Below are 25,947 nucleotides of genomic sequence, written 5' to 3' on the forward strand. Positions count from 1 at the left end.
TCCACCACCAGCACACCTGATTCAACTAATCAAGTACAGAGCAATTAGGATTTGTGCTTGATTAGTTGAATCAGGTGTGCTGGTGGTGGAGCGAGAGGTTTGAGATGTTTAAATATGTGGAGGAGAGGTTTGAGAACCACAGCCCTTGTACAGTAGGTATATTTGATCTTGAAAAAAAAAAAGAATTATTATGTATCTATTTTATTTGAATCATTTAAAATGGTATGATCATTTTATGATCATGATCATGCCATAGATAAAAGCATGATACCTGATTTGTATATTTTAAAAGACACTTTCTTTCATAAGAAAACCGAGGCTGAGGTTATAATGTTGACTGACTGTCAGTGTTGTTTTGAAAAAGTCAATACATTGAGTTTTCAAACAAACATGCAATAGTGACCAACAATCTGTCTAACCTGGCCAGCTAAGTACCTTATAGTACCTTATAGACATGTTGGATATGTTTGGACATTAAAGGAGAAACAGACTGTGTATTTCCTTCCTTAAACATAATTACATAACCTACTGATCGATGGCATGACTGTGTTGTGTTTGCCAGTAGCCTATTGCTTTGTCACATGACCTGAGCTAGCCGTATATATAGAAGTGGGTCAGACGCCTGTCACATTCCTGTCAGCGCTGTCCTTGAACTTTGCCTCGCAGTAAGCTTTAGCCCGGGATAATCTCCTGTCGAAGACCTAACCACATTACAAGATGCATTACTCTGTCCTAGCGTTTTGTCTTGCAGGTCTAGTCTTCTGTTTTGCTTTCACAGCTTTGCCTCTGCACGCAGCTGTGAAGAGGAACGATGCACCCATTATTGGTAAGCTGGACTCATGAATATGCTACTGTGTTGTACCAATCTTTTAGACGTGAATTGAAAATACTGAACATGTTTTGACGTTCGCATCAGTCACTTCTATAATGTAAAGACACACTTTCCTCCCTGGCCTTTGACCTGAGGTGAGCCTGCCTCCCGACACTGCACTTTTTGTACTTGTATTTTGTATTGCACCTTGTTTTAGTGTATTTTTTATCTGTTCTCTTTTACTAGTGTTTTCTGTTAAGCACTTTGGGCCGGCTGTTTTGGCGTTGTAAAATGTGCTATATAAATAAACATGACTTACTTACTTACTTATGTAAATAGAGCAAATGTTTTTTGTAACCATTTCCAGTTGTGACCACGCCTCTTTCTAAACCCTACTGTGTGCTCTGTCCCCAGGTATCCTGGCTCAGGAGGTGTACACACCTCTCCCAGAGGGAACCTCCTACATAGCAGCGTCCTATGTGAAGTACCTGGAGTCTGCAGGAGCTAGGGTTGTCCCTGTCATGTAAGCTTCGTGTGCTTCAAACATCTACAACATTATCAGGGTTCCCACACCTTCTGAAACATCACATTCAACCACCTTTCGAGCACCTTTCAATGACCTAATGTCTATTTTCAAAAACTTTTAAGACCTTGATTTCTTTTTCTCAAATTCACAAACTTTCAAGGACCCGTGGGAACCCTGATTATTGTCATCTCATCTAGCACCATTTCATTATTGTAAGAGTCCTGTTTTTGAATAAGTCAATGATTAACTTGTTAGAACACTATTGCAAACATATAATGTACTATGAACCCATGACCCACCATGACCCTGAACTCTGAAACCCTACAGGGTAGACCACACACGAGAGGAGATCGTAACACTGTTCAACTCCCTCAATGGGTAGGTGGCAACGTTTGTTTCAATATCCCCCAATAGACAGGTCAGCACAGCCCCTTATGATCTGCAGGACAGTTACAGTGAGGGAAATAAGTAGTGAAGTGCATTTTGTCCAGTAAATGTATTTCCAATGAGCCTATTCAAGTGAAATTTGCACCAGACTTTGATATGAACTCAAACAGTCAAGACAAAAACATCTAACAATGTAAGTCCATATGTAAATAAAGTTATGTGTAATAAAGTTGAATGAAAACAGGACGTTTTGGAGTTTGTTTGAGTTAACACCAAAGTCTGGTGCAAATTTCACTTGAATAGGCTCATTGGAAATACATTTACTGGACAAAATGTTGATGTGTTCAATACTTATTTCCCCCACTGTAAATGCTTCTGACTGATCAAGTTTGACAACTTGGTCAGCTGATGCAGTGATTCTACTTCTGCTTGTTTGTTGGGGGGTTTATGGTCACAATAAGTATAAAACTGGCCATGGTTGGTAGTATACAATTATTGTTATCATTCAACATTGCTGAGATTGCATAAGAATGTCAGGTCAAACAGACAGAATGAGAGCAGGCATTGATGCTGTGTTGTGTGTGTTGTGTTGTAGCTACCGTACGCAGGTTTATATTGGGCACTATCATTTGATTTTCCCGGCTCAAAGGTTGAAGTTAGATTTTAGCCTACTGCTATTTTTAGCTACTTTTATTTGTCTGTTTTGAAGCTTGACAGAAAACACCCCAGCATTTTAAAAAATGACTATTATTGACATTGTCCCTTGTAGAATACTCTTTCCTGGTGGTGGGGCTAACCTAATCACATCTGGCTATGCGAAAGCTGCAAAAATATTTTACGAGATGGCCATGGAGGTATGAATGCTTGGCATTTCACTAATTTTTCTTGCCTCCAAATACAGTATATATAGGGAAATGATTTTAAATGTAACATTCTTATTTGTCATGAGGACTAATGGATACAAATGAGCTCACAGCTAAATCCGGCATATTTACTGTCACCATACTCTGTATAAGTGACTGTTCATTCATGTGCACTGTCCTGACTAAATTAAGATCTATCGATCTATCGATCTATCTATTTGCAGGCCCATTCAAAAGGTGACTATTTCCCTGTGTGGGGGACCTGTCTGGGATTTGAGGAGTTGATGTATCTGACCAGTGGAAATAACCTCCTGTCCCGGACCAACACCAGCGGGGTGGCCCTGCCATTGATCTTCACCAAAGGTAGGAGGGTTCTGTATGACTGTACTGGTCTGTATGACTGTACTGGTCTGTATGACTGGACTGGTCTGTATGACTGTACTGGTCTGTATGACTGTACTGGTCTGTATGACTGTACTGGTCTGTATGACTGTACTGGTCTATATGACTGTACTGGTCTGTATGACTGTACTGGTCTGTATGACTGTACTGGTCTGTATGACTGTACTGATCTGTATGACTGGACTGGTCTGTATGACTGGACTGGTCTGTATGACTGTACTGGTCTGTATGACTGTACTGGTCTGTATGACTGTACTGGTCTGTATGACTGTACTGGTCTGGTCTGTATGACTGTACTGGTCTGTATGACTGTACTGGTCTGTATGACTGTACTGGTCTGTATGACTGTACTGGTCTGTATGACTGTACTGGTCTGTATGACTGGACTGGTCTGTATGACTGTACTGGTCTGTATGACTGTACTGGTCTGTATGACTGTACTGGTCTGTATGACTGTACTGGTCTGGTCTGTATGACTGTACTGGTCTGTATGACTGTACTGGTCTGTATGACTGTACTGGTCTGTATGACTGTACTGGTCTGTATGACTGGACTGGTCTGTATGACTGGACTGGTCTGGTCTGTATGACTGTACTGGTCTGTATGACTGTACTGTTCTGTATGACTGTACTGGTCTGTATGACTGGACTGGTCTGTATGACTGTACTGGTCTGTATGACTGTACTGGTCTGTATGACTGTACTGGTCTGTATGACTGTACTGGTTTGTATGACTGTACTGGTCTGTATGACTGTACTGGTCTGTATGACTGTACTGTTCTGTATGACTGTACTGGTCTGTATGACTGTACTGGTCTGTATGACTGTACTGGTCTATATGACTGGACTGGTCTGTATGACTGTACTGGTCTGTATGACTGTACTGGTCTATATGACTGGACTGGTCTGTATGACTGTACTGGTCTGTATGACTGTACTGGTCTGTATGACTGTACTGGTCTGTATGACTGTACTGGTCTGTATGACTGTACTGGTCTGGTCTGTATGACTGTACTGGTCTGTATGACTGTACTGGTCTGTATGACTGTACTGGTCTGTATGACTGTACTGGTCTGTATGACTGGACTGGTCTGGTCTGTATGACTGTACTGGTCTGTATAACTGTACTGGTCTGTATGACTGTACTGGTCTGTATGACTGTACTGGTCTGTATGACTGTACTGGTCTGTATGACTGGACTGGTCTGTATGACTGTACTGGTCTGTATGACTGTACTGGTCTGTATGACTGTACTGGTCTGTATGACTGTACTGTTCTGTATGACTGTACTGGTCTGTATGACTGTACTGTTCTGTATGACTGTACTGGTCTGTATGACTGTACTGGTCTATATGACTGTACTGGTCTGTATGACTGTACTGGTCTGTATGACTGTACTGGTCTGTATGACTGTACTGGTCTGTATGACTGTACTGGTCTGTATGACTGGTCTGGTCTGTATGACTGTACTGGTCTGTATGACTGTACTGGTCTGTATGACTGGACTGGTCTGTATGACTGTACTGGTCTGTATGACTGTACTGTTCTGTATGACTGTACTGGTCTGTATGACTGGACTGGTCTGTATGACTGGACTGGTCTGTATGACTGTACTGGTCTGTATGACTGGACTGGTCTGTATGACTGTACTGGTCTGTATGACTGTACTGGTCTGTATGACTGTACTGGTCTGTATGACTGTACTGGTCTGTATGACTGGACTGGTCTGTATGACTGTACTGGTCTGTATGACTGTACTGGTCTATATGACTGTACTGGTCTGTATGACTGGACTGTACTGGTCTGTATGACTGGACTGGTCTGTATGACTGGACTGGTCTGTATGACTGTACTGGTCTGTATGACTGTACTGGTCTGTATGACTGTACTGGTCTGTCACCTCAGGACCACAGTGCATACTGTATACACAGCACTCGAGTTGAGGGGGGATGGTATCCCCCCTGAAATAAAAACGGTCAAAATCATCCCCCTTCTAAAACTGCCATCCCCCCTTTCCATCTTATGTCATTCTAACAATGAACGTGGTATTACTGTTATTTCAACATTTAGTTTTGCGCATATTGAGTAAAATACTGTGGGCGAGGGGGCACGCACATGACATATTTACCAAGTCACTGACACTGAAGTCACTGACACTGAAGTCACTGACACTGAAGTCACTGACGCTGTGGGGATGCTAAAGTTGTCCCCATATGATAAAATATATGATTTTCTTTTACAACTTGAGTACTGTGTACACACATGTATCAGGGAACATACACATACTGCCATTAGGGTAATATGAGTTTGGTTGGTTTGGGCGGCTGTGTCTCAGGAGGTAGAGCCGGCGTCTAATGATCGCACGGTTGGCAGATCGGCGGTTCGAGCACGGCCACATGTCGAAGTGTCCTTGGGCAAGACACTGAACCCCAAATTGCTCCCAGTGAGCGGGCCGGCGCCTTGCATGGTAGCTTGCCGCCATTGATGTGTGTGTGAATGGGTGAATGAGAGGCCGTTGTAAAGCGCTTTGGATAAAGGCGCTATATAAGTCAGTCCATTTACCATTTACTATGCTCCTAAAGAGACCAGTGGGAGTAGGCTGTTCAAGGACTTCCCAGCAGACATCATGGACGCTCTGGCCACTGAACCAATGACAGAGAACTCCCATAAGTGGAGCATCACCATGGAGGTATGACTCTAGTGTTCACATTTTAATTTTTTGGGGCATTTAGCAGATGCCTTATTCCAAAGCGACTTCCAATCAATACATTTGACTGAAGAAGTGAATCATCAATTCCCCAGTCGTAGCAGGAAGAGTAATCGAGCTCAGGCCAGGGGCCACTGGAAGTCGTCGTGAAAACATTTATTTTTATTTTTATTATAGACGAGACAGTTATTATAGGAGAGACAGTACACGGGGGGGCACTGAAGAGACAGTACAAGGGGGGGCAGTAGAAGTCTCAGGAGACACAGTATAGGGTAAAAGCAGGTGTCTCAGGAGACACAGTATAGGGTAAAAGCAGGTGTCTCAGGAGACACAGTGCCGGGGGGTGGTAAGGTCTCAGGAGGAGTGTGCTGTGTCCCATCACTAACCTCTACCGCCTGCACCTAACAACCACAGGCAGGTGTTCACAAACCCCTTGGTGTTCACAGTATATGACAGCCTCTTGTACCTGAGTGTTTTATTCTGTTCCAGACTTTTAACAGCAACAAGGACTTGAAGGATTTCTACAAAGTCCTGTCTACAAACACTGACGATGCGAAGATAGAGTTCCTGTCAACTATGGAAGGTAAAGAGCCCAGTGCAATATCACAGATGTTAAAACCTATCAAGACATATTCCCCTTAACACTAGAACAGGCGTGCCTATTGTATCTACTATAAGAGCGGCCTCGGGGGTCAAATGACCATAGTCTTTACAATGGAATGCTGCTACTTACACACAACGACCACTAGTTGGCCGTCTTGTAAATTATCCTGCCTCCTACACAGAAAAAAATAAATGCTTTATACAAGCTTATCCTGATGTGATTTTGAAAATGTAAGGATACTGGGTGGTAGAACGCACATATCTAGGAAAATTCATGGAGAGGAGGGGACAGGAGGGGTCTGAAATTTGCAAAGTGCAAAGATATAAAAAACGATTTACTCTCGTGGTCAAATTGTCATCAGATGATTCATCAGTTGATGTTGTTCCTCTGCAGCGTATAACTTCCCCATCTATGGAACCCAGTGGCACCCCGAGAAGAATCCATTTGAATGGACCAAGTCCTACATCCCTCACTCTCCCTCTGCTGTGAAGATGACTTTCTACATGGCTGATTTCTTCGTCAACGAAGGTAGAAACATTTGCCAAATGTATTTCCTTGTTGTCTTAAAGGCCCCATATTATAATCTTTTTCAGTGTTCCTAATACAATATGAGATTATATGACCGCAACAGGAGAGGCCGAGGGCTGTTGACAGTGTTCATAGTCATACTGGAGCTGCAACAGAACTGCAGAAGCATCACTAATACTAGTATTACTGTATTGGCTAAGTATATCTGTGGAGAATGGTCATATTAGCCTGGGCTTTACTTTACACACACTGCCCAGCTAGTACAGCTGTATGGTCTGAGCAGGTTAGCTGCTGGGTGCTAATCAAAGTTACACAACGTTGCCAAGCAAAGGAACTCCTGCAGTTTGACCATTTTATTTTTCGAATCGTTAAACTATTGTTAAACTAATACCATAAACAGGGGTGCACATAACTTTTTGGGGCCAGTGCTCAGGGGAGCACCTAGGGATGCTGCTTGGTGCTCCCCGAGCTCACGAGTCACGACCCGTCCCACAGGATGGATAAAAAAGGGATACATGGATAACTTATATTAGCAAAACGACATTTATTCAAAAATAAGATGAACGAACAAATGATTGTGTGCAAAACAAAAGAAACAAATGAAAAATCAAATGACTGCTCTTTAAGCATGAAAGTCTGTCAGACTCCTTTAAACACAATGAAATCAACTGACATCTATTTAAGCACTAACTGAATGTCTGTTCTTTAAATACAATGAAATCAACTGATATCTCCTTAAGCACTGCTCTGTTCTGTAAACACTGAAATCAACTTTCAACAAAAAGTTACAGCCTAAGCATTTACTTATGCTACAAGCTTAATCATCATCATCACTGCTCTCTTGACTGTTGTTAATACTGTCCTCAATTTCAACCATGGTAGAGGATGTTGTCTATCACTTTAAATAGCTCATTATTTTGATTGTGCAACAAAGTCTTTTTTTTTTCCTTCTAATATAATTCCCAACCATATTCCCTGGGTCAGGGGTCGAGGTGCGATAATGAAGCTGTAAAACAAACGTCTGAACGTTTGAAAGCTTCAGAGAAAAGAAACGTGAAGTGCCTTGGTGTTGTTTTTCCTTTTAGCGACGAGTCGTTCGGGACTGAATTTTCACGTGTCGGCGTGATAACCATGCGATGCGCGATACGCGGAATGAAAGTACAAGTTACGATACTTTCCGAATGTTTTCGTGAGGGGAGTCGCCGTGGTCGTCGTCGGTGGGTACATTGTGGTCATGAAAGGATATGGTATTGGTATTAACGGGCAGTCAGCAGTTAGCAGTAGGAGTTTTGAGGAAGTCAATTCCTCTCCCAGCGCTTCCAGCTGTTGGTGCGCAAGAGCGCGTTCATGCCGCTGATCCTCCGCGCAACATGCATTTTGGCGACGCATGCGCACTGGCGCACCAGTTATGTGCACCCCTGACCATAAACGTTATCGTGGGTCCTGCAGCCAGTAACGCCAGTAACTTTCTAGAACATTCCATCTAATACCTCTGCTGTTAGCGTTAGCTAGTGCTACAAGGCTAAAGAAACTCACAGCACATATTTTTTTACATACTTACATTTACCTGGTCTGAAATTCTGAATACAGTTGGTATTGATTCCTCTTTCAGGAAGTTTCATGGTCAGTTCTAGTCTGTACTGACCCAGGTTGGTTCCATTCGCCCACCCTATATAATAATATATCATACTATACTATCATACTGAGGAAAAAAATAATAAAGTGCAAAAAACAAAATATATAATACTATACTATGTTCTTTTTTTCTAGTATGATATATTATATCTTATTATTAAATTATAACATTTTCACTTTATAATTGTTTTCCTTAGTATGATAATAATATATCATACTAAGAAAAAAAAGAATGAAGTGAAAAAAAAGAACAGTATAGTATGATATATTATATCTTTTTTTTCACTTCATTCTTTTTTTCCTTAGTATGATATATTATTATCATACTAAGGGAAAAAAAAGAAGTGAAAAATAAAATTAATATATCATACTATACAAGTGTTTCTTTCACTTAATTATTTGTTTCCTTTATTGTAATACAAAAGCACAAGGACACACATTTATAATATGATATAGTATAGTATGTTATCGTATGATATATTATGATGTAGTATAGTAAGCGTCACAAAAAAAGAACATAGTATAGCATGTTCTTTTTTTGTTACGCTTACTATTACATCATAATATATCATACTATATCACATGCCCTCCACCAAAGTCCCACCAGATGCACGATGGGCTACAATGCTAAATGCAGACACACGGACACATAATTTTTTTTTACTATTCTATTATTGTATTGCTCAATTGTATCATTCAAATATCATTCTAATGAGAATGACTGGTTGAATCACATGTTTTCTGAAATAGGCCTCCCACAAAAGCTGACTGGGTTGTTCTATTTCAGTGTGTGCTAGTAAGCCCACATGTATGTGTACAAGCACTGAAACAGTGAGGTTTTCATAATATGGGACCTTTAACATGTGTGCTGATTGCTGTATATGTTTTTGCAGTAACACTACATTCGTTTTTTCACACTAGTAATTCTGTATAGCCTGACCTTAACCATAACCCCAACCATAACCCAAGTGTGACAAATTAGTAATTGCAATACTTGTAACATGTAACTTACAATCGTGATGAAACGTAAACGTAACGTGTGACCGTCTTCTGTCACTCTAACTCACTTCTTTCCTCATTAACAGCCAGAAAAAACTTCCACACGTTTGCCAACAAAGAGGCAGAGATGAAGGCTCTGATCTACAACTACCAGCCTCATTACACTGGCAATGTCTCCAGCTTTGAACAGAAATATTTCTTTGGATAATCTTTGTGATGATGATGATTACACATTCATCATTTCAAATTCCCAATCACAATTCACACTTGGCAGATGCAATTTTGACCACAAACAGATCTGCTACAACATGTATACGATGATAAAATACTTTTTATTGTAACATTTACTTCCATGCCACGTTCTGCCATGTTGCCTTAGCTGCGTCTTGTTCTGCTTTGGGGGACAAAGTCAAGAGCGTGTGGACATTGTCTTTCTGGATGTTTAATCGCTGGCATCAGAAGATTCACCATCGCCACTGATGATTGTTTAATCCACTCAAAACTCAATCCAAGGACCGGAACAGGAGAACAAAAAAATCATATTAAAAATGTAACTTTCAAAATGCGTAATGCACAAAAAACACTCAGATATTAAGAGACTGAAAATGATATTTTGAGTTTACATTTACACATTTACAAGCTGACGAGACTGGGATCTCAATCACAATAATACTACTGGAGATGGTAATGCAAAGCCCAGTAAGAAACATTCAAGATGTCAAAAATACTTTTTGTTGAAATTGAGCTTTTGATTCACAAATAACTTTGCTAACATGCATCGAGAACGTACAGTAACAGTCTGAATGAGCATTCAAACAAACGCAAATAAATTAAAACGCTAACTTGTGCCTCCAGATATTTATAAAATGCAGTTTTCTGTGTGGATTCATTAGCATTATCTGTTTGTGATGTTAATGTAGGCTACATTATTGAAACTATGTACAGTACAATGTACTATTTTGGGGCATAAACAGTGGCTGTAACAACACTGATTCTACAGTGACTCCTCATCCCCACCAATGGCTGTCACCAGTAACACTGAGGTAACATAGGGGGTAATACCTTGTACTGTTGTACAGTACCATAACAAACATGTGTATGCTATGAGTTAGCATACCTGACATACATTACCATTCATGAATATTTAAAAAAATAACAGTATGACACATGCAGGGAGTACTCTATAAACATTTTGGTATGATGTCATAGGTTATTTGGAAGTGAAAAGACCACCATTGACTGGTCTGTTTATACTCCATACTAATCGTATGGGCGTTGTATAGAATGATATTACAGTTCAGAACACGAGTTGTCATTGAATATCATTTCAGTTTTTTTCCCCCAACTGAAACTCTTCACACTTTCACAAGGCTTGACCTTCAGAAAGACCTCCTGCTCCCAAAGTAAGGCACGGTGACTAAAACAACTTTACATGGTTCCATTTCTGAAGGACTGGGAGGATAATACTGTGAGTAACGAAACGAAACGGATGAAAAAAGACTCGACAACAAAACAGACTCTGCAAGCGATTCGAGAACGATATTAGACATCTGTGACTTCTGTTTAACATCCTTCTCCCTGCCGCATCTTTTAGTTACATGGAAAAACGGAGTCTACACCATCGAAATACATACTTCGGTCTACAAGAAGGGTTGAAAGATCAGGACAAACTTGGAACACTGAAAAAAAAGAAGAAAAAGATTCGTCGATACCCAATTGAATGTGGTTTTTCATGTGCTACTTTACAGAGGGACGATAGACACAAGCAAGGTCCAACATGTAAAGGTTTTCACAATTTGAAAAATAGTAGCATTCCCTCTCCACACACTCTTCCCCCCCCCCACACACACCTCCCAATACACTGGGCATTTCTGCACATTTTAACCAACCACATCCCACATCCCCCCCCCAAAAGTTTGTGCTATAAAGTTTCCCTTCTCCTCACTGACCGTTAAAGAGTTTGTGTGGGACTCTCCCACCAGTAGTTTAGGTTGAGGAGGAGGCTTGTCCATCGAATGTACTGTAGACCGCAGTAGGACACTGCCCTCTCCTGGCAGAACTCAGAACTGACTAACAACACGCTCCAAACATGACCTCGGTCATCTCCGTCCATCCGTGCGTGTCGACGACGGTCAACAAAAACCACCGTCGACTCTCTCGTAGCGTACTGAAAGGTGAAGAAGAAGAAGAAGAATCGAAGGGAGGAGGGGAAGTCGGGGGGGGGGGGGAGGAGTTAAGTGAAGCAAGCATCTGCCCAGAAGGCAGTCCCGGGTTCATCATGCTAAAAACAGAGTGGAAACTTCCAGAATGCTCAAACCAAAACGGCAGAAGGGGGGGTACTGAAAACCAAGAGGAGGTTGGTTGCATATTGTGTGTGGAAACGGGGGGGGGGGCTGGCGTTGTGCTTGGGGGGGCGGTGGGCCAGATGGTCGTAGGTGATCGTGGTGATGATGAGGAGCGACGGCGGTGGTTAACCCTCTTCCTCTGTCTCCTCCTCCAGCCTCTCCTCGAACACCTTGTCCGGTAGCCTGAAACATTCCTCGAAGAAGTTGACCAGCGACTGGCTGAGGTGCTGCCGCGTGGCCTCGCTGTGGATGAAGTGGCCCTCGTCTGGGTAGATCTGACGGGACAGGACAGATACACAATACTTGATTTATACCCCCGAAGAGCAATTCAGTTTCCACAGTTCATGGCCACAAACACAAACACGATCACACAACAACACACTCACCACTGGAGCTCAGCACCCAGTCTACGGTTCACAAGTGCAAGTCCGACAGTTCAAGTTTAAGAACAGATTCAAGGATGCAAAAGAAATTGCATGAAGAGCATAACAAGTAAAGTGCATAGGAGATGGCAGGTCCCCCTCTCTCCCTGCTGGGTCTACTCATCTAGCAGCCGAATGGCTGAAGGAATAAAATACATGAGGACATGAGGGTTGGTGACCAGAGTCTATACAGTACATATGTAGGGCTTGGTAGGCATGCACAGGATTCTTTAGGACTGTTTTCGATTTGTGTTGAAGGACGAGATCATGATTACAATAATTTGTTCTTTTCAAATGACAAATGACAAACAAGAGCCTTGATTGGACGATGAGAATCTCAACACTGACGTGCCCAATCAGCTCATATTGTGTGTGTGTGTGTGTGTGTGTGTGTGTGTGTGTGTGTGTTTGCGTAGCAATAAGATAAATCCTAACTTCTGAATGTTGTATAATGTTAATGGGATTAGCTGGTGTGTTAATGCAAGCCCTACACAGGGGGGTTCTAATCTCATTAAGCCAGACCCAGGGCATTGTGAGGTTAAATCCCTTTCACGGGATGGGACCATTGAGCTCCTGGAGTGAGTCTGCCCCCTAGTGGAAGAGCATCGAACCTCAGAGACGCTCCGTCATACAGTAGAAATAAGAGTCTTAAGATTCGCCTTATCCGTCCACTCAAACAAATGTCCATTCTGTCTGCCATCTATCTAATTTCTACCCATATAGTCACCCTCACACCGATTTACATTACATTAACATTTTTGGCATTTAGCAGACGCCTTATTCCAAAGCGACTTACAATCGATACATTCGACTAAGTAAGTGAATCGTCAATCCACCAGTCGTAGCAGGAAGAGTAATCTAGCTCGGGCCAGGGGCCATTGGCAGTCGTCGTGACAGAAGAAAAAATTATGTTTATTCTTTTTTTATAGACACTGGAGACACTGGAGAAACAGTACAAGGGGGGGGCAGTAGAAGTCTTACACACACACACACACACACACACCTGTAGAGTGTAGTTCGCCCTCTCGTTAATGAGCTGTGAGATGAACTTCGCTGAGTGCTGGAAGTGAACTTTTTCTAGAAGGTAGAAGGAGAAAAACAAAAGACAAAAACAAATAGTTATGACGTACACAAATATAACCTTCTGGTTTCCGTAGACGAGCTTCGGACACAGAGAGTGTTTCGGTCTACAGAGACAGAGACTGTCCTACCGTCGGCTGTCGGATGAACAATGAGGAACTTCTTGTCTAGGAACTGGGAGGCTCTGTGGGCGAGGTTGGACATCTGAGGAGGAGAGAGACGTCAGGTCAATGGACCAACACAACAGGAACATATATGAGGTTATACAACGGATAGATCCGGTCCATTGTCTCTATTGGTCAGTTTGGTCCATTGTCTCTATCGGTCAGTTTGGTCCATTGTCTCTATTGGTCAGTTTGCGTTCCAGCCGTGCCGATATCCATGATGTACGCACGGCTAAATGGAATGTTGACATCTTTTCATATTACTCTGCGTTTGTATATATTACCGTTATCGAAGTTACATTCTTACCGTTGCTTAGCAACCGATTAAACAACTGTGATAAACAGCGGATGAATACACTTACAATAAAACATAGGTCCATTAAAATATTCATTAAAAGTTTCTCGTCTTTCTTTTGTGAAATATTGATAGATAAAATGTGGTAACCGTTGTGTAAAAGCGTTATGGAACTCGATAGGAACTAGCTTCTCGTTCCATAACGCTTTTTAATTATTTCATCCCAACCAGTGAAGGTTGCTGTGAGAGCAGCCTACCGTGTAGGCTCTGGTGTCAGGCTTGGGCAGTCCCAGGTATCTCTCTGAGAACGCTGACGCTGGAAGAGACGGGAGGTTTTCATGATCAATTATTCAGATTCAGATGTGTTGCCTGATTTCCCTCAGTACAAAACACGTCTTTATCTGAACACGGCCACACTTATCTCCGACACCTGGAACTGTTTGGATATCAGTTTACTTGACTGTCAACATTGATTTTGTTAATTATACTCTAGCAATATGTACACGTGCAAATCCATGCACACACACACACACACACACACACACACACACACACACACACACACACACACACACACACACACACACACAGACAGACAGACAGACACACACACACACACACACACACACACACACACACACACACACACACACACACACACACACAGACACACACACGTCATTCACAGAAGTATTTTATTGGCTGCACTTCATGCAATGACAAAACTGTATTCTGATTGTATCTTGTATGTTCTGGTGTATTGTATGCTCTTTGTGTGTTTCTTGGTGCATAGTTTTTTGTATGTTCTTGTCTTGGTTGTTTTTGTCTACCAACGAGGACCACGTTGGAAACAAGTGTTTCAGTTACGCTTTCACCTGCTATCCTCTGGGATGTACTGTCTGTACTTTTTACCCAAATAAATAAATAAATCAATCAATCAATCAATCAACCACTTCATACCGTGACATTTCTTCAGCGATGGAACTTAGACTCTGAACCTATTAAACCCCTACCTACTGTAATTAGTAGCAGTAACGTTTAAAAAAAAAAGTTTTTAGTAGAAGCAGGTAGACAATTTGTCATGAAATTGAACCCTAAAATTAGACATTGGTAGCTACACAAGATGTTATTAGACAAAAGCGCCAGCTGTGTTTCACTGCTACACTACACTACACTATTCTGGTCATCTGAGAACACATGTCACAGTTGAGAAACAATTTCAACTTCAATTTTCTTCCTGAGCCCACCAATCCCATGGCTTAGAAATAACTGAACTCTCTCTCACAGACAGACACACACATACACACACACACACACACACACACACACACACACACACGCACGCACGCACGCACGCACGCACGCACACACACACGCACACACACACACACACCTTACCATATAACTCAAAGTCAGTGATGGGGGAGAGCGCGGCTCCGCATTTCATAGGAGAGTCTTCAGCACTGAGTAACAGGCTGGTCACGTAGCCTCCATACACCTGCAACACACACATACATACATCACATATATATATATATATATATATATATGGTCACGTAGCCTCCATACACCGGCAACACACACAGGAGCCATGGAGACACATCTGCTGTTATATATACTGTATATATATATATTAATAATAATAATAATAACTTGTATTTGTATAGCACTTTTCCTGCAAACGTTGCAGCTCAAAGTGCTCCAATCATTATATAATCATCATTTAATAATTTAGGCATTTAAAGGCAATATTAAAAAGATGGGTTTTTAGTCTTGACTTGAACATGTATGTGCTGAGGTTGCATCCCTAATGTAAACTGGCAGTGATAAAATGAGAATGCAGCCTCACCAAATCTCTTCTATTGAACATGTGGTACACAGAGAAAGCCAGCGCCATGTAATCAATGTAAGAACTATTAGACTATATACACTTAGTCGTATACAAACTCTATCCTCCTATCCCAATTTTACGATCCTATATCAACTATGATGTATGTATGTATGTATACAATGTTTACAATTGTCTGTATGTACAGTATATAATGTTCCCCCAGGAAGACCCCAGGAAGACTAGCTAATGTCATGGCGTTAGCTAATGGAGATCCTAATAAACAAACAAACAAACAAACAAACAAACTAATTTCTCCTCATTGTCACTCTGAAGACGCTCGTACCTCTCCAAAAGCTCCAATCCTAGTCGTGTCAACGTAGGGTTCTTTAGATAGGATGCTGAAACAGAAATAGAGGACGTTTGATTCAGATTAGTTTACCTCAGACATTTCTCTTTCGATTCACTGCTCCAATTCACCAATCCTATCAAAACAGACAGCAGTAGCTCCAGAAATGTAGCTCACAGTTACTGTGACTGTGTTCTCCATGCTGTCTGGAACCAGGGCTGGACTGGCCATCTGGCATACCGGGCATTTGCCCGGTGGGCCGCGTCAGTTTTGGGCCGAGCCGACCGGCCCACAAAAAGTCTTTTTTTAATTTATTTTATTTTTAATTTTTTTTACCAGCCGGCCCGGCCGAAAGCTACCGTCGAACGGCCCATAAATCGAAAGCTACCATTGAACGGCCCATAAATCAGGGACAGCGGCCCATTGGTCCATTTTCTGTACAGACACTGGGCTGGCCCAATCAACAGAGAGAAGGGGGGGGGGGGGTCAGGGGTCACGCACGCACGCAGCACCAGACCTCCGTCTCAGTTTCGCGGTAGTTTTGGGCCGAGCCGGCCGGCAAAATAAATTTAGTTAGCCTGGATAGTTACTAGATAGATACTAAGAGAGATGGAGCGCAAAAGCACACTAAAACGGAAGGGAGGCTGGGAAAAAGTTAGGGAGAAAAACAAAAAGAAACTCGAGGCAGATGCTGCCAAATGTGTAAACATTAGGGACATGTTTGCTGCACCCTCAAGTTTACCACAGCAGCAACAGCAACAGGTTGAAGAGGAGGCTGGCAGGGAGGAGCGGGAGCAGGGGACAGATACAGAGGTTTAGGGTTAGGGTTGAAGAGGAGTTTAGCAGGGAGGAGCGGGAGCAGGGTACAGATACAGAGGTTTAGGGTTAGGGTTGAAGAGGAGGCTGGCAGGGAGGAGCGGGAGCAGGGTACAGATACAGAGGATAGAGAGGATACAGAAGAAGCGGGGCCGAGTCAGCCTGTAACCATTGACCCGGTAAGGAAAATATAGGTAGCTGTGTAGGGGTGTAACGGATCGCCCCCCACGGTTCGGCATGCATGTGTACCGCGGATCAATTGCAAAATGTAACCAAGTAATAATATTACTTAATATTAGTTAATATCCCTTGTAAATCACAATGTAGAGTTGCCATGAAAAGATAGACGCGACAGTTGCGTGCTTTGTTTTACTCTAAAGCGCAATGATAGGTTGATAATGGAAAAAAAAATCTAGAACAACAAGGCTGCGTTCGTAAATTCGCTCTGGAATCTGATCACTGAGTACACTGGTCTACTTGCACTGGTACCATTGCTTACTGTATGTAGTCGTCTTTGTAGTGGTTTGGGGGAATACTACAGTTTGTCATATGACTGTACAGCACAGTATATAAGACGAGTATATAAGGCAAGTCTTTTTGTGCTGGTGGGTGTGGTCCGACCGATTGGGGTGGGCCTGTCTGGGCTAAAAATGCCAGGGCCTAATTTTTGTCCCAGTCCAGCCCTGTCTGGAACTGTACCTAGCTGCCTGAAGCTAAAAGTTATTTCAACAGCAACAGAGTTTAGCAGACAGGAAGATTAGTTAGCTCGCACATTATGTGACTTGGATGAGACTTAAGGTTCAGGTGAGACATTACCTCAGAGCGTCCAGCTGGTCTCTCTCCTCGAACACGCCCAGCCTCCTCTGGACTCTGTGCAGCAGGTTGGTTCCTTGGAAGCCGCTGCCCCGCCCGTCGAAGCGGGCCACCATGACCCCGAAGCTGCTCACCAGCACCGTGGCCCAGTCCATCTGGAACCGCTCCGACACCATCTGACCACCGGGGGTGCCGTCGCTGTACAGGGGCAGAAGGACCCGTGTCATTATTTTATTGAGTCTGAGTTTTGTACCTCAGAATGACTGGATGTGGTCCTCTGTTTGGTTGTTATTCATCTTTTCAAAGCCACATTTTTGCCAAGCAATGATTTTCCTTTCGGACGATATATTATTTATTATTTTCATACTGCGCATTATCATGGTTATAGGCTACCGTATATGGCTTAGGATTAGGGTTAGCTAAAATAGCTAACATTTCACTAGAGGTTTTTTATTAGATTGTAATCGTTTTTCAACCTTTATTTATTGTTTTTGTTTTATTGTGAAGGGTGAGGCACTGCTCAGAAGCCTGTTTGGGGTTCACCCCTCTCTTCACCTGTAGCCTGATGTAAGACTCACCATTTTACATTTACATTTACATTTTTGGCATTTAGCAGACGCCTTATTCCAAAGAGACATAAGGGCTCTGCACACAGCGTGCGATTTCTGTTGCGCGTCAACGTTCCATTTTGAAGTTTGAATGGAAGTCTATGAGAAAATCATAAAACATCGCTTCCCAATGCACACAGCGTGCGATGCTTGGAAATGCGATGTTCTCATAGACTTCCATTCAAACTTCAAAATGGAACGTTGACGCGCAACAGAAATCGCACGCTGTGTGCAGAGCCCTTTACAATCGACACATTAGACTAAGCAAGTGAATCATCAATCCACCAGTTGTCACCATCATGTTTATCTTACCTTCATTCTCTATTTCTTTCGCTCTATTTCTCTCTATTTTTTCTCTTTACTTTTTCCAAATAAAGAAAAACAAATCAATTTGAAGATGATGCCGTACTTTTAGTCCTTGTCCTGTTTTCCTAACCTATGTGTTTGTGACGTGCGTAGAGGGAGTAAGATGGAGTGATAATGGAGGAGAGGAGAGGACCAGGGCTAATGGAAGGGGGGGTGGGGGTGTGATCACACATTGTGATTTGCGGTGTAATTATCGCCACTCCCCAGGACAGAGCTACTGTGTCTCTGTGTCAGATTAATAGCCCTGATTAAACATCTGACTCTGCCTGTGATTATCTACTACTCTCCCCTGAGGAGGTACAACTGTCCCCATGACACCCCGGGCCTGAGGACACCAGGGTCAACACACACACACTTAAAAAAAGATATACTGTATATATATCCACCTGGATCACTGTGAGAGATTCTTTTTTTTTCTGTACAGGAAGCGTCTTGAAGCTGTCTTTGGAAACCAAGGAAACTCCACCAGGTATTAAATACATGTCTGGCGGTGTGCAGTAGTATACTCAGTATGCTGGTAATGTAATGTACTCACACTAGGAGAAGCAGGGGGTAGTTTGCAGACTCTACGAAGGTAGCCGGTTTCAGGATCTGCATTGTGAGAGCTGCAGAGGATACACAGAGAATCAGTATCAGTATATACCTATTGTACACACACACACACACACACACACACACACACACACACACACAGACACACAGACACACAGACACACAGACACACAGACACACAGACACACACACAGACACTCAGACACTCAGACACAGACACAGACACAGACACACACACACACACACACACACACACACACGCACACACACACACACACTCAGACACACACACACACACACACACACACACACACACTCAGACACACAGACACACACACACACACACACACATAGACACACACACACACACACACACACACACACACACACGGGAGTGTTACATACTGTAGTCCTCTATGTTGACCTCCTTGTACTCCACCCTGGGCGTCTGCAGGGCGTCCAGCCTCGTCCTCAGGTCCTCGTTGGTCTCCAGGTCACACACCTCTGCAACCACACAAGAGCATACTTACACACTTACACACTCATATTCCTGTCATCTAGACTCCAGAACAATACATACGTCTCTCTAGATTCTATTCTCTAGAACCACAAGTACAAAAGAAGAGATTTGGTGAGGCTGCATTCTCATTTTATGCACCCAGATTGTGGAATGCACTGCCAGTTTACATTAGGGATGCAACCTCAGCACATGTGTTCAAGTCAAGACTAAAAACCCATCTTTTTAATATTGCCTTTAAATGACTAAATAATTAAATTGAGATTATAAAAACCCATCCTTTTAATATTGCATTTAATAATTGCAAAATAATTAAATTAAGATTATATAATGATTAAAGCACTTTGAGCTGCAACGTTTGCAGGAAAAGCGCTATACAAATAAAGTTATTATTATTATTATTTAATCTATCTCCCCCCCACACTAAAGGTAGACAGACCCCTGACAGAAGGAGTTGGCAGGCAACACACATAAACAAACCACACCAAATAAACAAACCACCCCCCCCCCCCCCCCCCCCCCCAGACACCCCTGGTGCTACAGCAACGGCAAGGTCACAGGGCAACACGTGCTAACAGCGCTAAACAGATGTGGCGGAGGGACGCGTGCTGGCAGACGTGACAGAGCGTCCGTGTGAAGGGGGACAGAGGGACATCAACAGGACACACTGCCAAGGCCCCCCCCCCCACTCTGCCTCGCAGAGATAAACACCTAGCAGCCCTCGTACACCGGCTCTGAGAATCTATTAAAACTGGAGAGCGGAAGGCTAACGAGATTAGGAGCCCTTGGGGTTCGACAAGCTAATCACGAGCGAGCTGAGATAGGAGTGGAACTGTACAAACAAAGTGTGTGTGTGTGTGAGAGAGAGAGAGAGAGAGAGAGAGAGAGAGAGAGAGAGAGAGAGAGAGAGAGAGAGAGAGAGGGAGAGACAGAGAGAGAGGGTGTGTGAGAGAGAGAGAGAGACAGAGAGAGAGAGAGGGAGAGACAGAGAGAGAGGGTGTGAGAGAGAGAGAGAGAGAGAGAGACAGAGACAGAGAGAGAGAGCTTAGAGGTATTTGTCTTTGACCTTGTCTTTCTCCTACAGCTGTGTGTAGGGTCTCACTGGAATACAAAACAGGCTTAAGTCATATTTGATGACATATTTTATACTGTATACATGTTATATTAAGCCATAAACTACTTGTAGTCATAAACTACTTTTAGGTAGAGGTTATAGCTACATTCTAGATTAGAACGTCATTTCTGCATAAATGGAGGTTCTAGAACATAATTCCTGCATAAACAGCTCCTCCGCCTTATGTTCTCTATGGCCTCTAAACTAACCTAATCTAAACTCACCACACTGAAACATGGCTGAGGAGGAGCCTCACACGCTACACTCTGCCGTTACAAACAAACATCATTACAGCAGCTGTTCCTACTCCCTCACATGATGTAATCATAAAACCAGTAAACCCATTACAGCGCCATTATGGACAGTGGAAGGTCGTCTGTGTTCATGAGGACATCCAGCAGGGTAATGTGATCAGCTACGGCTAACAGCAGCAGCCTGCAGGCTTGTAAACTCTGAGGCGTGGCTGAGGGGCGGGGCTTGTTGTCCTGTCCATGGAGAATAACGGCTACGCTCAGGGCCGGCCCAAGCCATAAACGGACTAAGCGATCGCTTAGGGCCACAACCACTAGAGGGGGGCCACACTTTTTTTTGATGTTGGATGGTCCATTGAGTCCATCGTTATGCAAGCATAATAGTTAATGTAATTTTGGAATTAATATCTTTGTTTTTATAGGGTCTCTGATTTGCATAGGAATCAATGTGGATCAGGTTGTCATTATACATTGAGCAAATGGAGAGGAACAAAACTGCTCAGGAATGCGACCCTGAGGCCTGAGGAGACTTACAAAAACATCATTGGTCTATAACCAGGTGGCCCAAAAAACCCATTGGATGCTCCCAGTTTCTGCACCATCTCTTGTGTGAAGAATAGTGGTAGCTGTATCAATTTATGGGTATATTTGTCACTGGCAGGGACTGAGGAGTTTGTCAGGATCAAGAGAAAATTATACAATTTGCTGAGTTGTTAAACGCCGGCTCTACCTCCTCAGACACAGCCTCCCCACACATCAAACCTAACTGACCCCGTTCTGGAAAAAGAAGAAGCTGTAGGTGTAAATACTCACTCAGGCTGTCTTGTGTGTTGTATACGGCTACAAACGGGACGTCAGGGCCTGGGGAGAGAGCAACGGCAGGGTAAGGATCAGCAGATATGACATAAACACCCGGGTTCCCCTCTCATAACGCTAGAAACAGAGGTACTGCTCGGGTGCTTCTTTCTGAACTGCGACGGTAAGAGCTGCAGTTCCATATGTGTCCACGTGTGTGGTGGTGGCGCTGTTCTCTTCTCAGTTAGTGATTTACAGGTCTACTGTACAGTGGATGAGGATTATGGTATCCTCATCCACTGTTCCCCTCACTGTCCCACCCTCGAAACTCAAAGGCTTCGGAGACCGTGCTTTTTCACGAGCTGCACCCCGACTCTGGAACTCTCTCCCTCAACCCTCACTCTCCACTTTTAAATCCCACCTCAATACCACCTTCTCCCCCCCTGACCATCTCCCCTAACCCTGCCCCCCCCCTGGACAATGCTGTGTTAATTGTTCCCTGTTCATTAACTCTGTGTTCTATGTGCTCATGTTATCTGTTATTAAATCTGTGTTCTATGTGCTCATGTTATCTGTTGCTTGTTGTTTCTGTTTTATGTTTTTCCCATATTGTCAACGTCTTATAAATACAATGGATTATTATTATTATTATGGCTCCTCAAACTGTACGACCCCTCTCCCCTGTAGCTACTGGGATTAAGTTAGGAAGTATGAAAGTATGTCAGGTAAAGGTTGCTTTTTGTTTGTTTTGTTCCTCTTCTCTTCAGGGCCGATTGTCTTCAGTCTAATTTGAGTTTTTCAATTTCCCAAAAAACGTGGCTTCATTCATTCCTTCGACATCAAAACAACCGTTGATCAAAGTCTCCTGCCATTCGTCTGCTCGCAGGGAACACATCCAAGGCACATCACCTGAAAAACATCCTTGACATATTTCGCTGTACCCGCACAAAAGACTCTACCCAGACAGAGCTTCGCGCTATTATCAGAGAGAGGCTATTTCGTTTTTTTTAGCTTCTATTCAATTAATATAATGGAGTCGTAATAGGTTTTTTCCCAGAGTTCCATAGCTAGCTTCCAGACAAACAAGCTCTCATAGACACACAGACGGTCTGAATGACAGATAATACAGAGACACACAGCCTGTCTGAATGACAGATAACACAGTGATTGAAACTCTCAGCGGATTGGGGACACGGTCGCAACACAAGGTTGTGGTTCTGTGAAGTAGGCCAGGCCAATCTCTCTCAGTGGTGTAATGATATCAGAGTGCCTCGTCAAATAAATGGAGTTGGGCAGGATGGGTGGAGGGAGGGGGGGGGGGGGGGGGGCGGAGGAGGGGGAAGTGTATGAAGTCTCTGGACAGTGAATACGGTTTATCTATTTATGTCCGCTCACTAGCGCTCAGTGGCGGTTACGTGGAGCTCAGTCATATCTTCCTACATGAGTTACTGTCGTAGAGAGAGACCTGATGGCTGTGGAGTGTGCTTTGTGAAAGCCATTGTGTTACTTTTCGATCAAATATTTAAGAGGCAGGTACTTTTTGGCTGAATGGCAGAAACCTATGAATCAAGTTACAGCGTTGTGTTTCTACTGGTTAGGTAAGTACAGATAGACAGACTGACACAGACAGACAGACTGACACAGACAGACAGACTCACATACCGTACGGTACATGTGCTATTAGGTAAGTACAGCTCTGCTGATGGGAGAGGAGACTGCTCAATTAAGGATAACATGAAGTAAGTCTGCTTGGTGAAGGGACGGCAGAGGGAGAGAGAGAGGGACAGACAGACAGAAAGGCAGGCAGATAGACAGACAGACTGACACAAACAGACAGACAGACAGACTGACACAAACAAACAGACAGACAGACTGACACAGACAGACTGACACAAACAGACAGACAGACACAGACAGACAGGCAGACAGACAGACAGACAGGCAGGCAGACAGACAGAGGCCCCGCCCACCTTGGCAGCTGAGCAGGAAGAGGCTCATGTTGTGGCTGAAGGTTCCGCTGACGTAGCCACACCCCTCTGACAGGTCACATGACAGACAGCGCCGGTTGAACGGTCCGACCGTGTCCGCACTGCAAACACAACCACACCCCAAACACCCCGCTCAACTTCTGACTTATTTTGAGGGTAGAAAGTTAGCCACCTTCCCTCCTGTCTGGCTAAGCTTGACTTAAGAGCTGTGTTGCTATGGGAATGAGTCAGCGCGATAAACTACTTCACTGGTTAAAACTGCTAAGCAGTATACATTTCTCCACATTATATTCCTCCAATATACATATGTTTTCAGCAGAAGATCTTCCGCCGCTAGGTGTAGCTAGGTGTAGCTAGGTGTAGCTAGGTGTAGCTGTAATGTCTTTTTTCTGTCAAGTGTCTTATTTTACCTAGGTGAGCTTTATGCAACAGGAAACATTTTAAAGTATATAGCAAGACTGACTTAAAGTGAGATCTAAGTCTAAGACTGGGTCTATCTTTATTAAAGTGAGATCTAAGTCTAAGACTGGGTCTATCTTTATTAAAGTGAGATCTAAGTCTAAGACTGGGTCTATCTTTATTCAAGTGAGATCTAAGTCTAAGACTGGGTCTATCTTTATTAAAGTGAGATCTAAGTCTAAGACTGGGTCTGTCTTTATTAAAGTGAGATCTAAGTCTAAGACTGGGTCTGTCTTTATTAAAGTGAGATCTAAGTCTAAGACTGGGTCTATCTTTATTAAAGTGAGATCTAAGTCTAAGACTGGGTCTATCTTTATTAAAGTGAGATCTAAGTCTAAGACTGGGTCTATCTTTATTAAAGTGAGATCTAAGTCTAAGACTGGGTCTATCTTTATTAAAGTGAGATCTAAGTCTAAGACTGGGTCTATCTTTATTAAAGTGAGATCTAAGTCTAAGACTGGGTCTGTCTTTATTAAAGTGAGATCTAAGTCTAAGACTGGGTCTATCTTTATTAAAGTGAGATCTAAGTCTAAGACTGGGTCTATCTTTATTAAAGTGAGATCTAAGTCTAAGACTGGGTCTATCTTTATTAAAGTGAGATCTAAGTCTAAGACTGGGTCTATCTTTATTAAAGTGAGATCTAAGTCTAAGACTGGGTCTATCTTTATTAAAGTGAGATCTAAGTCTAAGACTGGGTCTATCTTTATTAAAGTGAGATCTAAGTCTAAGACTGGGTCTATCTTTATTAAAGTGAGATCTAAGTCTATGACTGGGTCTATCTTTATTAAAGTGAGATCTAAGTCTATGACTGGGTCTATCTTTATGCAACCAGCCCAACGTGTTGCTTATCGCAAACTTAGTTTTAATTTAATTTTTAATTACGCATATATGCTGTGTTTTCAGGGTAATAACGTGTTCAGACCACGTAATATTCATACAGTCTCCTGTGGATCCAATCGTATCGTTAGTCAATAACTGACAAGTGAACGCTGATGTGCTGAACATTACCTGTAGAGATGCCGTCTCTTAGGGTCGTCTTCCGTGCTCAAGAAGAATCTGTGAACATCGTAACAAACGTTAACCGTTAACGCATCAGAGCTCATGCATGGGTGCGCGCCACACAGAAACATAGTCTTCTCTGAAATGTCAGGGAGCTATAAAATGAGAGTCAAAGTACGTAGATGAAGTGTGTAGAACGGGTCTGAGCCATACGGTGAAACAGAACCGTGTAGGCTACGGTGGTAGAACTTGGTTGTGTAGGTGTTTGGGTTCTCTAGGGAGACGTAAAGTTGCCACAACAACAAGCTCAAGCGCTGCCGAGCCTTGCCCCCCCCCAAATGGAGGTTCATACATCAGTGATGAGGACAGAGAGGTGGGGGCTGTTTTTAGAACACAAGTAGGCCAGGAACAAATGCAACTTGACTTAAAGTAGCTTCTGGAGGGAGGGGGGGGGGGGGGGGGCTGCAGTGGGTGGTGAGAGCAGGATGTGTGTGTGTGTGTGTGTGTGTGTGTGTGTGTGTGTGTGACTGCAGTAAGGTCAGATCAGGGAGCTCACTTTAGCTGGCTTTGGGTGGTGAGAGCAGGATGTGTGTGTGTGTGTGTGTGTGTGTGTGTGTGTGTGTGTGTGTGAGTGTGTGTGCGTGTCTCACATCAGCTGGCTGTCCTCGTTGTAGGCCAGCACCTGCGTGACGTCCCAGTCTCCTGAGGTGATGGACTGCAGCGTG

General features: G+C 43.2%; 2 protein-coding genes across 2 annotated transcripts in view; one reads left to right on the top strand and one right to left on the bottom strand.

The window, feature by feature from the left end:
• The first annotated feature begins 623 nt into the window (after positions 1-623).
• ggh (gamma-glutamyl hydrolase (conjugase, folylpolygammaglutamyl hydrolase)) lies at positions 624-9,802 on the top strand. Its single transcript, XM_080547811.1, has 9 exons — positions 624-826; positions 1,226-1,334; positions 1,665-1,715; positions 2,494-2,578; positions 2,812-2,950; positions 5,571-5,677; positions 6,185-6,278; positions 6,693-6,827; positions 9,548-9,802. The coding sequence occupies exons 1-9, from the start codon at positions 718-720 to the stop codon at positions 9,667-9,669; spliced, it is 951 nt and encodes a 316-aa protein (XP_080403937.1). The 5' UTR covers positions 624-717; the 3' UTR covers positions 9,670-9,802.
• Positions 9,803-11,931: 2,129 nt separating this feature from the next.
• LOC308172704 (A-type potassium channel modulatory protein DPP6-like) overlaps positions 11,932-25,947 on the bottom strand; it is a gene marked incomplete at both ends in the record, with an annotated part of 152,240 nt that continues 138,224 nt past the window's right edge. The window contains 13 exons of the mRNA XM_080547644.1: positions 11,932-12,081; positions 13,232-13,305; positions 13,440-13,512; positions 14,025-14,083; positions 15,166-15,265; positions 15,942-15,996; positions 17,577-17,771; positions 19,083-19,152; positions 19,505-19,603; positions 21,795-21,842; positions 23,747-23,865; positions 25,232-25,279; positions 25,873-25,947. The exon at positions 25,873-25,947 is cut by the window's right edge and continues 17 nt beyond it. Coding sequence (XP_080403770.1) covers positions 11,932-12,081; positions 13,232-13,305; positions 13,440-13,512; positions 14,025-14,083; positions 15,166-15,265; positions 15,942-15,996; positions 17,577-17,771; positions 19,083-19,152; positions 19,505-19,603; positions 21,795-21,842; positions 23,747-23,865; positions 25,232-25,279; positions 25,873-25,947 — 1,165 coding nt within the window. The remainder of the gene's footprint in view (positions 12,082-13,231; positions 13,306-13,439; positions 13,513-14,024; positions 14,084-15,165; positions 15,266-15,941; positions 15,997-17,576; positions 17,772-19,082; positions 19,153-19,504; positions 19,604-21,794; positions 21,843-23,746; positions 23,866-25,231; positions 25,280-25,872) is intronic.

This window comes from Nansenia antarctica (assembly GCF_963989245.1).
Source record: "Nansenia antarctica genome assembly, chromosome: 17".
NCBI classification, from domain to species: domain Eukaryota; kingdom Metazoa; phylum Chordata; class Actinopteri; order Argentiniformes; family Microstomatidae; genus Nansenia; species Nansenia antarctica.